At 34.8% G+C, this 16,396-nt stretch overlaps 3 protein-coding genes across 4 annotated transcripts; 2 read left to right on the top strand and 1 right to left on the bottom strand.

Moving 5' to 3' along the window:
• Positions 1 to 5,543: 5,543 nt before the first annotated feature.
• LOC135071526 (uncharacterized) lies at positions 5,544 to 8,276 on the top strand. Its single transcript, XM_063965308.1, has 4 exons — positions 5,544 to 5,783; positions 6,431 to 6,545; positions 6,820 to 6,994; positions 8,007 to 8,276. The coding sequence occupies exons 1-4, from the start codon at positions 5,766 to 5,768 to the stop codon at positions 8,215 to 8,217; spliced, it is 519 nt and encodes a 172-aa protein (XP_063821378.1). The 5' UTR covers positions 5,544 to 5,765; the 3' UTR covers positions 8,218 to 8,276.
• A 208-nt stretch (positions 8,277 to 8,484) lies between these two features.
• LOC135071524 (uncharacterized) lies at positions 8,485 to 9,801 on the top strand. Its single transcript, XM_063965307.1, has 3 exons — positions 8,485 to 8,592; positions 9,063 to 9,213; positions 9,352 to 9,801. Exons 1-3 carry the CDS (start codon positions 8,517 to 8,519, stop codon positions 9,734 to 9,736), a joined length of 612 nt encoding a protein of 203 aa, XP_063821377.1. The 5' UTR covers positions 8,485 to 8,516; the 3' UTR covers positions 9,737 to 9,801.
• On the bottom strand, positions 9,799 to 12,768 carry LOC135071523 (uncharacterized). 2 transcript variants are annotated; one of them, XM_063965305.1, is made up of 6 exons: positions 12,682 to 12,768; positions 11,264 to 11,421; positions 10,930 to 11,121; positions 10,628 to 10,754; positions 10,422 to 10,535; positions 9,799 to 10,004 (listed from the first exon to the last, which is right to left on the bottom strand). In XM_063965305.1, the coding sequence occupies exons 1-6, from the start codon at positions 12,691 to 12,693 to the stop codon at positions 9,816 to 9,818; spliced, it is 792 nt and encodes a 263-aa protein (XP_063821375.1). In that variant the 5' UTR covers positions 12,694 to 12,768; the 3' UTR covers positions 9,799 to 9,815. The 2 variants fall into 2 exon arrangements, with proteins under 2 accessions (XP_063821375.1, XP_063821376.1); XM_063965306.1 differs by having other exon boundaries at positions 12,607 to 12,696.
• Between the last annotated feature and the right edge of the window lie 3,628 nt (positions 12,769 to 16,396).

Here is a 16,396-nt window from a genome sequence, read left to right as displayed (position 1 = left end):
ATTTTTACAACTTTGATTAGTTGTAAGTACCTAAAGTGTTTTTATGATTCAGTTCGCAAATACAAATATACCACGCCTACAAAATGAAATAGTATACAAATACACAATTCCAACTAAACAAAAATCAACATCAATTACCCGACTGAATAAGTAATTATTCTCACCTCCCGGTACAACTTCTGTGTAGCATAAAACGCAACTAGTGAATGCTTATTTAGATACTAAAGCCTGATCTAGACAGTAAAGCTGTAATTAGACTCACATCGAAAACAAAGGAAAATAAAAACAATTTGAGACTGACTAGATGATACTTACGTTATTTTTAGGAAATATTTGATTTTTTTGGAAACAGGACACAATACACGCCGGTCTATTTCAGGATAGTCCTGGATATATCCCAGGCGTTTGGCAACCCTAACACAGAAACGACGGAATATTCATTTGGCATCCTAAACATTGATTGGACATTAATTCATCATTTATTAACTTTGCTCTCATTTAATTCAATGACCAAAGTAGCTACGCTAAATCGAATCCATTTCTCAAATAAATTACTTCATTAGTATTAACATTTTCTTACTAACGAATTCGCTAGGGCAATGAACTGGAGGCGTATTCTTGAATCATTCGAATTACGATTCGCATACAAATTCATTCATATTGGATTAGAATTTGATAAATACCGTGCGATTTCATATGCGAAATAAAACTCTACTAGCTCAAAAATAGGTGTTCTATGGTTGTGAATTCTAGTTACTACTATATCCGATTATGACACTCGCCTAATTCATCGCTTTGTTTGAATTTATTAGCAATAAATTCCATATATGGAGACATGAAGATGTTTATAGACTGAACCGTTATAAAAGGTAATATATTATTACAATAAACGTTTTGACCTCTTGAAAGCAAGAACGGCAGTTAGTATTTTGTACTGACATCGTATTTCTAGCTTGAATGCTAATGGAATAACAGATACTAACGCCTGTATTCCGAAACATTACTATGAGGTCTCACAGTGGACGGAGTGCGTGGACGCGCAGGGTCACACAGGCAGGAACCAATCAAAGAGCTCTATTCAACGCTGTGCGTTCGATTTGCTGCTTCACTTAAGCAAGCATCGTTTGTGAATACGGGCGTTAGCTTATTTATCACCCGCGTGGTTTGATGTTACCTTTAAATATTGGTTCTTTGCGCCGTGAAAATGCAACAAAAAGAGTTACTTCCGTATTTATATTATTTTAAAGAAGCAATTTAAAGCGTAGGATGGATAAGAATATCGATAACAGTCCAAAGACGTGTTCGCGGCATCGTCTTTGGTGTAGGCAAGTCACATATGAACTGGTTTAAACAAAAACACTTAAAAAGGAGCATTATAAGAAAGACAAACTAGTTAACAAACTAGTACAGGAACTAATTTAATCAAACGAAGTTTCGCTAGCTCAAACAGCTTTCTTAGTATTTACCTAAGTATCAGACTGGAATCAATAATAATCTGAAATCAACACGATACGATTATGTTCAGGAAAACCTTTCAGTAAGAATATGTAGCTATGACTAATAAATAAGGCTTATCCTTTAAAAGTGTTCAGGCAGTTTACTAAGACTGAGTTGCACCACCTAACTTTGACCGTAACTATAACTATGACCAGTGCTTTTTGTATGGAGTTTGTCAGATATTTGACGGCTAGCCTTAGTTTGACAATAGAAGTCGCAGATGTTTACCGAGCCTAAGCTTCTGAACAGCGGTATAACAGCGCTAATCGTGGGCGGTGTCGTCGGCGGTGCCATAAAAGCTATTTACGGTATCACACGTCTTAAACTGCACTTTTATATCTCTGCATCCATCAATTCGCCGGCTTGACACCCTTAATTATATTAAAGCTCTTAAGGCGATTAGAGTCCTCAATGACCTTGGGCGTTTGACCTTCACGCCGCGAGTAACACCCGCGTACCCCGCACCAAAAACTCCGATTTGACACCAATCAAAAATACACGGGCATAGGTAGATACAGAATAGAAGCTCTTTCTTCATACATTACTGCCTATTATTTTAAACTTAAATTGATGAACCTTGATGTCGGTGTCATTTAACTCAGGCGTAAAGGTATTTAATAATAATAACAAAATCCATGAACATTTTGTACGGGATAAAATTTTATTTTATTTTTCGTAAATTTTCTAATGCTTTTGTCGGTTCAGTCGTTCTCGAAATTTGAACAAACCCGACTTTATTACAAGCTTTTATTTAGCTTGCAATTTATGATGTATGTAGGTAATTACATAAATGTTTGTTCGGGTGGAATCTTGCAAGCTGAATTAGTTAGACCAACATCCTGACGACAACTAGGCTAGATGACAAAATTTCAATTATTTGTCCGTCAGACAGATAATTAGAAAATATTAGACTCATATTTTTTATTTTCTTTCATAATTAAATAATAACAGTGCTACATCGAGTTGAAATGGCGCGATACGCCACGCTTGAGTAGAAGTTTTACTCAAATGTGACGTCACGCGAGATTTCAACTCAATATAATACTGTAATTATTCGATTATGGAAAAAATTAAAAAAATATGAGTCTAATATTTTCTAATTATCTGTCTGACGGACTAAATAGAATTTCGATTTCATTACCCAGTCATCATCCCTATTGGAACGCATTAGTACCTAGTATTGTCTATGGCCTAAAAAAGCAAATGTTTCTGCTTTTGTCTATTGTCATTCTCTCTGTGTCACTTATGAAGAATAAACTGAAAATGTATTTGTCTTTTTATTAGAAATCCTTCATCAATTGATTGAGTTAAAATTTCGGATATACAATGTAATTCGGGTGACAATGCATTAATGTGATGACATGGAGCTGATCTGATGGTAGAGCTGGAATGCCAGTGGCCCCATAGCAACTCCGGGATTAAACGATTCCATCGAGTTTAGGCTCGTTTGATTTGTATTGTATTATTTATACCTAAATAATTTCATTACAATTTTCTAAAAATGCACAAAAACTTAAAAATCTTGAAAACGGTGATATTTTTACTGGGGTCAAAATTGGACGTTAGGGAGACCATGGCGAGGCCTATCGATGGTTGAAGGGTTATCCATTGTTTTTGGGACGCCCTGTATAAGCAAGTACCTAATGTTATGTAAGTACGCTACTTTGAAAATCATGAGTCTTCAATTCTCTAAGGTAAACTGCAGGGTCTGATGATGGAGCTGGAATGTGGCCATAAGAATAGGCTAGTTTCTTAAAAAAATGACTTTTGGTCCGTCAATTTTACATTATCAAAAAATATTGGACACAGGATATTTTTATTTGTCAATTAAACAAGTAATTACGAAGATATGATGCGATGAAATTCCGCGTGACGACACAAATCGCCACATTTTTAAGCATGCCTTGACGTCATGTGCCTCATCTTCTGAACTTTGGTGCGCTTCATCTCTTTAAATTTTCATAAGTTTAAAAATGTGAAAAATACATTTAGAGTTTGTTTTTGGTAAGTTCACCGACGGACTAATTCAAACTCTTGCTACTTTCTTGCTTTATCCACGAAACATCCCTATTCTTCGAAATTATTACGATCTACAAACGGAAAATCTCTGCTACTACGCCGCAGTAAATTCCCCATCATAAATAAAAATATTTTTTTTTAAAACAAGCTCTTGTATGCTAATAATTTTGGTTTCATGACATGCTCCTAAAATTCATCACCTTATAAGAGGATTTCAGTTTTTAGTTTTTAATAATATAGGTACGTTTCATGGTTTGGTAATTTAGGGAAGTTTATTTGCACTTAACATGAAAAATATGGTATCAATGTACTGTGTACCTATGCACCTTCAGTGGCAACAACAAGGTCTTCTGAGTACCTATAGTCTACTAAAGGCATGAAATAGATTAATTTCACTAAAAATTAAAACCAACTCCAAAACGACTCACCAAAAGGTAGGCTGCCCCTGCCACCGACTCCGAAAATGGCTAATTTTGTAATCAGTATCCAAATTTTTTAATAAGCTCTATAGAACAATTCAATACCACTTTATCTTAATTTTTTTTAATGTGACAGGAGGCAAACGAGCAAACGGATCACCTGTTGGTAAATGATTACCGTCGCCCATAGACACGCGCAGACCCAGGGGCGTTACGGGTGTTATTTTTAATTGTGGTATTTTCGCGAAGAAACATATTGAAAATATAAATTGTTTTCTTCACGTAAATCGATTAAGTTACAGATTCTGACTAGCTCCTAATTTGGATACTGATTGCAAAGGCCTAGTAAATTAATAACGTAATAATTTTTCTACTTGTATTTATCTAGTGCAGTTGTTTTGGAGTCAATTATAGTTTTTTTACACTAATAGATTCTATTCAGGTAGAAAATAGCGTCTGAGCGCGTCATAATTCAATTGTATCATCTGACTGCACGTACTCTATGAACAATTCTGACATAAAATCTATTGTCGAACAAAAGCTGGGTTGCACCATCTTACTTCAACTTTGACAAGCGTCAAAAGTCTGTCTAACTCCATACAAAAAACACCGGTTATCGCCAAAGCTACGGTCAAAGTTAGGTCACGTCAGGTGGTGCAACTCAGCCATAGAAAAAATTCATTTTGATCGCTAATGTCAGTTTGCAGCGAGTGACACAACCTCCCCGTCTGAAGGCCAGCGGCCGACTGCCGCCCGCACCCCGCGAAGGCCCCCTCAACGGCAAAACGTTCGGAATTTATCAAAAGTAAAATTTATGAATGAAAGTAATGTTCGATTGAAAAACGCAACGTGTCATTTAAAGATTAAAGAATTCCTAATCTATTCGTGCAAAAATCTTTTAGATTAACATAGCCGTTTTGGAGGAGTAGGGAATTTAAGTAAAAAATCGATGTCCCGTATTTATTTTTTTAATACAAAACAAAGAGACGTAGCGAAAATTCAAACGTCACAAATGTAGTCCTTGAACTGTTGTATAACATATATTTTTTTCAACTATTTCTATCCAGCAGTAAAAGAGGAGTAGGCTTTACAAAATGCCCATTTGGCGCGGATTGAGGACTCTAATCGCCTTAAACCGTCGTTTTGGGTATAAACACTATAAAATGAAATGTCTTGAGGTTTTATACTTCTTTTATGTTTACCGAACTAAATGGGGAAGAGAATTTGTGGAGTATGATGCCATTTCTAATATCTTATTGAAAGGTGCATTCTGTATAGGTATGTGAAGAATGTTATGGATTGAAATTTTGAGGCAATACCTATTGATCGACCTGTAAAGGTCCAATTTTATTTATCTCTATCAACCATATTTAAAACATACTTAGTTCAGTAACTTAGCTATGAAAACGTACACAGAAATTTTTTGATAATTACTAGTTTAAATGGAATAACTTTCAACGCCTTTTACCTCAAAGTTGACAAATAACTTTCGGCCTTAAAAAGCCCCAGTTAAACAAATTAGTCATATAAAAGCACCGTTCGTCACCATAAACCTTTCGTCAGCTGTATAAGGCCATTCCTTATCCTTCGCATGACATCAGAGCTGTAAGGCGGATATGGGCGAAATTGCCCTCACCCACTGGTGCTCGTTGCCCATACTGGTTTATTGTTTTTGCCGGCTAACACTGTAAATAGAAGGACGATTTTGAGAGAGCACGCATTGACGTGACTGCCGCGAAGATAACGCTCCTGGATTGTACACTTTTGACAGAAATATAGAAGAAAATAAATGAAATTCTACTCTTGATTTGTGAACTTGGACTCGGTGAAATGGATCATTTGCATAAGGTAAGAAGTGATTAGTTTTAAGAAGCTAATGCCCGTTTTCACAACCAATCCCTAAATTTTAAGTGACCCCTATGAAAATAAAATTCCTGTTATGTTTCACCATAGCGGTCACTTAAAAATTGGGGCATAAAACTTTTTAGTGAGCTTTTTCAAAAAGTTTTTTAATTCTTTTGAACGACTAATGATAAGCCCAAAGGAACAATTAAGGTGCCACTTCGTATGTGATGTGAAGTGCTAGGCAAAAGTGCAATATTAACATGAAAATACATTATGTTAGAAAGTTTTGTATGTGAATTTAATCCAAATATTTCGTAATGGTACTGACTACTAAAAAAATCATTATAATGTTTTCAGACCTGATTTCCTTTCAGACATGATTTTCTAGGCCAGACATAAATAGTATTTTATTTAAAACTTCACATCATTCAAATCTGACTTAAATAAAAATAATTCATTAGATTCAGTTCAGCCATAAATTATTAATGGATTCCATAAATCAGCAACCTAAAGTAGGTAACATACGAAAGCATAAAGAGCTTTTTGGATAATAATATTTTACTACAATATACCTATCACCTTGTCGTGAGGTCGTGTTCCTGGAGTAGAAACTAAAGGATCTGATGATGGTAATAATTGTATTGTTAAAGGTTGTCTTACTACTGTGTTGTTTGGGAGGACAAGCCCGAGTACTGTCGCCCTCAAGACAAGCCAGGCTGACTTTGGCAGAGCCGATGCCTAGCTACTACGTCACGAATGTCGATGGTAAGATAACAAAATTCTATACGTAAATACCTAATTCATTTTATTGGGAACGTGTTGTTCTTCATACTAATAAACGTACGTCCCTAAATTCACATAAAATTATTTTTTTAGACAGTGCTTAGTTAGGTAATTTATTTTCAAAATCTACGCGGAAAAAGTCGCGGTAAAAAGAGCTAATAGAGGATAAGTCAGTGGAAGAGAAAGATTCTTAAATATTATTTCCCTTTATTTCTATTCTTAAAGGACAAACAATACATTAGCTCTATTATTTTAGGTCATCCAGGAACCTATGCCTTTGGCTATGACGTGCACGATCCACAAACTGGCAACACCCAGTTCCGAACTGAGGAGCGCTACCCCAATGGCACAGTGGTTGGGAGCTACGGCTATGTCGATGGTAACGGACGACCACATCGATACAATTACGTTGCCGATGAAAAAGGATACAGGTGAGTTGTGAAAATAGGACTTACATTAAAGCTCTTATTAAGGGCCAAGCCAACAGTTTTTTTGTAAAGATTATTAGCAATTTGTATTGCCCAAATTACTAATAGTCCCATTAGCACCTCGTGTTAAGCTAAATAAGCTTGTGTTACGGGGGAGGCCTTTTGTCCAGCAGTGGACGTCTTTCGGCTGAAACTGAGTGGGCTCACCACAATAGTCGAGCGGCGGTGGTATTCGAACCCGCGTTTTTTGGATCTCGAGTCGGCCACTCCGACCCCTTCACCGTTCGGCTATCGTGACTATAAAACAGTGGCCTGCCTGTGGGGTTCAATAGACAATAAATGAATTTATCTAGTAGTAACGTGTCTAATGGTTATTTCTGGAGAAGGATGTTTACTGACAATCACCTTCTCTATCACCCCCCTTTTTCCACTAATGTACTTAGTTTATAGTTTAATGAGCATACTTTTATAATCATTTCTTTCGCTGGTCTCTTTTATCAAAAGCCCAGTAGGCCTAATATGATGCGTGCCGCGAAAAGCGTTTATCACGCCATTTTGTCGATATTACGATAGGGGCCCATACATTTGTCGTCAAAAATCGATAAGATATTATTACGGCACGCAGCCCGGCTGAAATGTAATAAATTAACTGTCGTCAATAAGCAAGACAGGAAACCTGACGATTTTAAAATTTAAAACTTACAAGTAAAGTTCAAAAGCATTTTCATGTTTAGGAAGTAGGTAGGTGGCGATTTTATCTTTTGCGGCAAGTTGCAAACAGACATATTGTACTTACATATTATTATACATATACCTCGTATTCAAGTTTGTGCAGAGACCGCTAGAAATTTTAAAAGCAATCGCTACTGGTTTGAAAACTTAGCCGTTGAAACATTAAAGGCGTTCAATGTTTTTATCCAACAAGGCGCTTACTTATTTAAAACAATTTAGGAAAAAGAACTGGCTAGTTTAAAAAAATCTTTTTAAAATAAGTACTCTTTTGTTTTTGTTTCAGGTTAATGACCGATGTTCCCCGTCAACCCGAAATTCCTCGCCCCATAGACCAAGTAGCAAATATGGAGCCATCAGTAACCTGGTCCCGGCCAAAGAAACCGAATAGGAAGACTGAAAATAAAAGTTATTTTACTAGAATTCCAATCAGGAAAGATAATGCCATACAAAATAGTATTTTGCACCCTCCTAGCTATTACGGTTCTTATAAATGATGTTCAAAACAAAGATAAAATGTAATTTATTTTAGTAATAAAACTTTTATTTAATTTTATTGTAATTATTATTTAACTTCAGCCTCCACTTATTTCATAATCAGTCTTTTTTCAATACAAAACTATTGAAATTAAAAGCGCTATAACAACCTGCATTGTAAAACCTACTCAATGTTTATGATTTGCAAAGATTTGACATTCATAAAAAACATATTTTGACATTGTTGTCAAAGACAAAAATTGTTATGACGTTTACCAAAAGTATTACAGGAGAAACGAGAAACAAATCTTTATCGAAAATGATACACTGCTTCAACAAAACGAATAATTTAAGGCTTATTTCAATGACTGTATTATGCCTTGGATCCGCAATATGTAAGTATTTATTAATGAATTAAGGTCTTAAGCAAGGCCAATATTATAGGTACAAATACCTTAGTAAAATTTTGAAACACAATTAGCCATAGGACATCTACTGCTAAACGTAGGCCTCCACCAATGTTTACCATGTTGATCGATTGGTAGCGGCCTGCGTCCAGCGCCTTTCTGCTACCTTTATGATCTCGTCGGTCCACCTAATTCAAAATATCTATATATATATAAAAATGAAACCCGTTTTCCGTTGTCACGACATAACATGAAAACGGGTTGACCGATTTGGCTGTTTTTTTTTTGTAGTTTTCTAATACTCTGTACAAGGTTTTTACGGAAAAAAAATATAAAGAAAATCTCTACGCTAAGGCGGTACGAAGTTCGCCGGGTCAGCTAGTTAATAATAAATGTGATATTCGAAAATAAAGAAACGGTATTAGATTAGGTTAGAAAACAAGTAAATCTAATTCCAGGTTACCCAATAAGCAAGGTAGATCCTGGAAGCAAGCTTGATAAATCTGAAAAACACTTTTCCAACGGGACTGTTGTAGGCAAATATTCCTACACCGATAATGAAGGGAACCCAATACAAGTGAAATATTATGCTGACAATAGCAGTTATGGGTAAGTAGGATGAAATCCTCGATACATAATTTCGACTAACATTATCTTGAATTTATCTATTTGTGTCAGTAAGAAGCATGTACCCTGGTATTTAACACTTACAGGCTTATCATAATTTCGTGTTATTTTTTGTTATAGAGTTGAATTAAAAAGCCTCAAAATGGTTACCAGCACTGGAGCCCCACTCGACCAAACATACAAGCAGCCTGTCATAGACAACTTACTGCAAAATGCCGACGCCTCTTTAGGACTTGCCGCCGATTTTTACAATCCGACTAACATCAAATACAAAATTAACGACCCATTTGAAATACTGAAGAAAGATAACGTAAAGCATATTAACCAATTTAAAGACATTAAAACAAGCCCTGACTATGAAATTTACTTTCAAAATGAGTTGAAAGCGCCAAAGAAATGTGGAAAAGAAAAGGTTCGGGTATACTTCGATAAGGATAAAAGAACTATTCGAGAAGCTTCTTCAGAAGGATTTGAAGACACTGCTAAGATCTGCAGTAGGTTTTAGTTGTTTTATTATGTTTTAAATAGTGTTTCATGTGATTGAGTTACGAATATAAATTGCGTTAAAAATATTTTATTGTCTTTTATCGTAAATATCTTACAAAAACATTCAGCTGGTCCTCTTTGTCAAGCAACTTGTTGGCAGCTCCTCCTCTTAGAACTAGACATTCTATATTCCGATAAATATTTTTAGCGTCTTGCTTTTCTCTTATATCAATGGCTTCGCCTGTATAACTGAAGCTTAGTTTTTTGTCTTTTCTTGATAGTTTTACCTGTAATAGTAAAAAGACAATGTCTTTACGCAGGGACTTACGTTGCTATCTAGGGTACCTAGGTACTGTTCTTTCACGCATCATTGGTTTTGTTTTCAACTTTGAGTACCTCATCATGGTAAATGATTACCGTCACCCATAGACATTGACGAACCAAATCAAAAAACCTATAACATTAAAATCAGAAAAGTAAGAACTTATCACTCTCGCGGTAAAAAATGCAGCATAATAGTTTAAAATATTATTAAGGAAGAACTTACGTCGTGGGCAGACCTCCAGGCAGGATCTGGTGAGGGTCGCGGGAGGTGTCTGGATGCGAGCGGCGCAGGGCCGGTCTTTGTGGAAATCCTTGTGGGAGGCTTTTGTCCTGCAGTGGACGTCTTTTGGCTGAAATGAACGAACGAACTAGGAACTTACGTTACAAATCAGTTCGTGATTATGTGTTTTGCATGTCCAAAACAAAATAACATCATTTTCTTCAAATCTACTCCGTATATTAGGGAGTTTTGATTGGTTTTCATGTACTTGATCCTAAAAATGTTACAATGTTTATAATTTAGGTAGACATGTATAGTGAAACAATGGGAATTTTTTTTTTGGCCAATTACATATTTTATCCTTACCATAATACATTTATCCTTTAACACACCTACGTTGCTATTCAATGGAGACCATGTACTCATTTTGGCAGCCATTAGGAAGGCGTGTAACTTATTGTTGATAGGTTTTTGTTGTATGTTACCTGTTGAGCTAAAAATATTTTCACAATAATTATATTATGTCTTACGAAATATGCAATGCGCGCTTTTATTTTGTGTAAATGCTTTCTAGATTATCATCTAAATTGGTTCAGTGGTTTAAGCGTGAAAAGGTAACAGGCAGAGTTACTTTAACATTAATAAATTATTTATATGGACTTCTGTACCTTTTTCCATCGGCAAGTAAAAGCACAGCAATGCATTTAGTCTCAAGACTTATGTCTGAAGCTTTGATTACAATATGTTGACGTGTTGATTTGGATAGTGATAACTTCAACACTTTTGAGTGGTCGAAGTAGAAATGAACTAAAATCGAACTCATGACTATCATTTTGGCACATACTGGACATGAAATTGGTCTGAAAGAATACGCGTTAAATATTAATAAAATGTCTCTTATTATAAGACTCTATTTTTGTAAAAAAATAGAATGATTTTAATTCAAGCCAAAACATTGTAAAGCCTTTTATGGTTTTAAAAGTTTTTCTCATTTTATTTTACCTGGCTTGATCATACGCATTTTCAGCATTCTGAAATTCTTTTTTTAAGTAGTCGAATGAAAGAGGAGAATGCATTGAACCCATGCTTGAGACATTGTTTGAGTATCCAACATTCTTATACTGGAGCACAAGTTCTTTGGAGTCCTTTTTCGTTGAATCCTGAAAAAACATAATATAACATGAAAAGATAGCAGGATGGCGCTGATGACTTTGGAGTAATGCATATAGGATGCTAAGAGGAACAGGGAAGCGGCATACCATATAATCATTAGAGCTATGGTAGAGCCCACGAGTATAATATTGTAAGTCACCGCAAATAATTTTAAAAGCGTTCTTGTCTTCAAAAAAGAATTTCCAAATCTTAGCTACTTTTTTGTGAAATGATGCAACCGATAGCCAATTTCCTTCTCATCAGCAGTTTATTTAAGAATGAACCGGAATTACATAAAATCAATTCATATGCAACCGGTGCTGTACTGGTCAAGATATTGAGGTAACTTGGTACAAAACGATAAACATAGCAGCATGCGTGCTCCACTTCAACTAGGAGTGTACTTAGATAACACCTATTGTTATTCTATGCGTTTGGGAATGCAAATGTAAACGACTAATCTGCTTTAGGTTGTATGGCGAAGAGCATACTACTTTATAAGTTATCCGGATGATAGTTTTACTAGATGAAAAGTTGTGTTTGAATGTCTTTGCTGAAGTCTTATTCTTATTTTTTGGATAAAAACTTGGCAGTCGAATTATAACGGCATGAATTCTTTCGTTCCTAATCCGACAAATTCTGTACAGACAAGATTTACAGTTTGACCACTAATAAAACCCAGCCACTGAATGTTGAGTAATCCGAGAGATAGCAGACTGTTTTGTGAATTTAACCAGAAGAATAGTAGAAGAGTTCGAAGTATTGATAATAATATCGTTTCGTTTCCCTACGGTGCAAAGCAGGAGAAGGTTAATCAACAATATAAGTATGAAGTTATTCCGTTATCAGCTTTGGATGCAACAAAACTCCTCCTTCTTTCCTTGATTGCCTACTTATACATTATGCGTCTTCTTTAAACAACTAGACTCCTAGACAATGTTTCATTAAATATTCAACTTTGTGATTGCTTCCTGATGTCAGACTTTACTGGAGGCGTTATGTACAGTCAAGCCGTAACAGACTGCAGCAAAATTGGTCTTATTGCAGCTGCTTTAAGACATAAGTACTTAGCTTGATATGCCGTCTGTACATCATTAAGTTTAGTATTTTTATAATTGGCTTTTTCCGTCTAGAATAAATGTAACTATTAGCGAAAGTGCAAATCTCTTAATATTACGGCTGTGTGTCCGGACCTGAGCATGACGAAATATTTCTAAACTTGAATACTGATGGACCCATCGGATGTAAATTCAGCTGCTTGTACGCACCTTTTTAAACATAATTATATAACGCTAGTTAATAAAATAATAAATTAGGTTAAAAAACATACAGTGATAGCAAAGCAAACATAGACATTAAAGAATCCTTGTCAATTGTGAAAGATGCCACGTGGAATTTTTCGCACTTGGAAGAAGAATATAAAGCAAGGGCGAAATAGTATAGAACTGTTTATAGTAGAAAAATGAATTCAATTAATATTTGGCCTCAACCACGCATAGTTACGAGTCAAATTAATGAAATAGCATAGCTAATAAATATACAAAGAAAAGATTTACTTAAATCGGATTTAATTAAAGTAAATACATACCTATAGAAGTAAAATGTATCATGTTTTTTTGATTACCAACTACCTATGCGTATTTTCTACAAACTAAAAGTTATGTGAAACTTGTGTTGTATTCATCACAATGCTAGGATCGATATCATGAATGCAGATTGAAAAACACCGACTCCCATGTTGCAGAGGTTTGCCATTGCCCTCTGCATTTCACACTTATGTACTTACTTAGTACATAAACAATGAAACGAGTTGAATGTTTCTTTCGAAATAAATGTACTACGCCGAGCTTTATAAGGCCTTAACAGTTTTATACTTATCTTATACCATACAAAATAAGATTGAGTAATGTGGACTACTAGGTAGACCGAGAATCTAGTGTAGGTAGTACCAAGATGCGGGCAGCGAAGGACTAGTCCTCATGGAAATCCTTGAGGGAGGCCTTAGTCCAGCAGCGGACGTCATTTGGCTAAAAAAGAACGAACGAACGAACAAAAATTACAAACGCGAACAAAAACGCAATATTTCCATCGTAGGCTCTCTATCATCTTTGCGATGTGTTTCTTTTTTTAAGCAGTAATATTTTTAAAATTACGCTATAATTGGCTGTGTAATATCACATAATACAATTACGATGACATAAGCTGCATCGTAATTAATTGATTATTGGTTAGGTTACGTTTTAGCGATAAATCTTCGAGCTTCGACTGTCCTTCCCAACCAAATTATTTAGACCATTTTAAGGAACTAGACCATTATAAGGGAGTATACCATTTTAAGGAACCAGTGAGTTCTCCACAACCCTAATTCATACATGCCCCTGATTAACAGCTCGACCCAACTATCGGCCAACTAAATGTCGGTGGTCTGCGCCTAGCCAGAAGAAAGACGTATACTAAGTGCAGTTGAATTGAAAAGACTACTATTGTTACGTTATATGATTGTGTTGAAATACCTCACATTAGTGTATCGAGATGTCACAATAGATTTCGCTCAGGTTAACTTTGAGATCCAATATTATTACGCGATGGACGACGGGACATCCAGTTAAACACCGTGGCATCTTATGTACTAAGTAATAGATGCTATTTTGCTATTTATTCAGTCTCAAATACCTACCTACTGTACTTTCGGCAGTTACTGTAAAGACAAACATCTAGAACCGCGATTGTATAAGCATCCATAATGGTTTAAAAAAAAGACCAGTTTCGTTAAATTGCTTTATAATTAATACGATTTTACGCTGTTTGAGTTTTGTTATATTATTAAACTTCTTCAATGAGTAGTGTAATTCTGAATAAGAAATGAATAAATTAGACTTGTTTACGAGTATTTCTGCTTCGAATGTAAAGTTTTTTAACTGTTAAACACGGCAAGTAATAGCATGTATGAATGGATATACCGTCTCGTAAATCACTGAAAGTTTTTTTATTTGAAATATTATTTAAGTTTTTATTCGTTTTACAGTTTGTAATATCTTGTTAAGTCTGTGTATCCTTTTTAATTCATCATCATTATTATTATTCACATCACTACTTTATTTGACTTTATTTCCGCGCTCGTATTTTATTACTCTTGTAAATACTTTATTTGTTAACTTTACATTGCGACGATAAGAATACAACTTTATATTTTTCAATTAAAATTATAATACATTAATTAATGTCTTGATTTACGAATATCATTAATTGACAAAGTAAAGAACAACGTCCTTTTAGCGACCTGCATTGAATTTGCGAAGAGCATTGCAATAGGCTAGTTTCCTAAAAAATTTTTTTTAGTCCGTCATGTTTAATATCATAAAATATTGGACACATATATTTTTATCTGTCAATCTAACAAATAATTACATAGTTATGGTGCGTTGAAGTTCCGCACGACGTCACAACGTGCGGCACTTTTATGCACGCATTGACGTCACGGGCCTCTTCTTATGAACTATGGCGCGCTTTATCTCTTTAAATTTTCATTAGTTTGAAAAAGTGAAAAATACGTGTAGAGTATTTTTTGATAAGTTAACTGACGGACTAATTAAAACTCTTGCTTTTTGACCCAGGAAACATCCCTATTGCTTAAAATGCAGAACATTATTTGTTTTGGAAAATCTATCTATTATTCCAATGCTCGAATACGTAAATGATAGCTATAGTATTAAGATCTTCCTCAATACAATGTTTTTTAGACATGGGTTTTTACACAATTCGATCCCGAAATGGGTGATTCTGATGAAAAAATAGCAGAAAAAAATAATACGTTGACAAGACAGCGTAGCTGCCTCCCTAAAATTATTAAAGAGCTTTTATTAAAAAAAATGTAGAGCTTAATAAGTCATAAAGAACTCTCAAATCTTGCTAATGGACAACACGCATAAGTTGTAATATTAAGTTAAATTATGACTTAATTTAAAGTTTAGATCACACACATTACACTAGTTTTTATTTCACCTCAATCCATCCAGTATTACCGAAGATAGAGTCTCGAGAAGTTTACGGACTTTTTAAAATTTTCAAAAATTTCCAATATTCGCGTGTGACGTCACAACATGATTTTGCAGCCCCCGCACGTTAACCCATTTACCACTTTTTGTCTTTTTCCAACTAAAATAAGATTTTACCTAACTGACAACTGTTGTTAGTTGTCATCGTTCAATCACATTTCAAACTAGGCGCTAAAAAAGTAACCATTATTATGCCACCTATTGCCAATTTTGTGCACTATGAAGCCATTTTTACATTTATGCACTTAAATATAAATTTTCTGGAAAAATAACCAAGTTTGTGTCTCTGTGCTCAATAACGAGTAAATAGTCCAGTTATTTGTTAATTTTACTTGGAAAGTTTTCCGGAATTTTTGAAAATTGGTGAATAAATAGATTTCGCTATGTTCTTTCCGAATTTTGTGACCTCGTTTATAGCAGCGCGCGCGCCCGCCTTATTGAAAAAAATCCGCCTTAAAAAGGTTTTTGACAACTACTTTTTTCATTTTATAATTTTTGGGACATAGACAAGCTAAGAAGCTTTGATAAATGTGATAAATTTCATGTAATGTAAGTTAAATAGATTTAGAGTTGTGAAACAGTCAAATTAATGTACCTGCTAAATTGCGAGTTCTTTTTTCTTTGATCATGGCAGGACACGCTGCCGGGTGTCCTAAATATGCTGAAGTATAAAAAAATTCGCGTTGCTGAAGTATAAATTTTTTTTGTCTTGTTTGTTTCTACATTACATAATTGTATCCTACTAATATTATAAATGTGAAAAATTGGATGTCTGGAAGTTTAAAATAAAGTAAAGTAATGTTTATTTCTCACCAACATAACAGATAATATTATGATAACAAACAATCAGGAAAAACAAAAAGTAAGAATGTTGGTGGGTTGATACCTGAACTAGGAAGATTCCTGTGTCTCAGGTTTGTTACTCTTT

Source organism: Ostrinia nubilalis, chromosome 4 (assembly GCF_963855985.1).
Source record: "Ostrinia nubilalis chromosome 4, ilOstNubi1.1, whole genome shotgun sequence".
NCBI lineage: Eukaryota > Metazoa > Arthropoda > Insecta > Lepidoptera > Crambidae > Ostrinia > Ostrinia nubilalis.
Note: the sequence above shows the minus strand (reverse complement) of the source record. Positions and strands in the feature narration are given on the sequence as shown.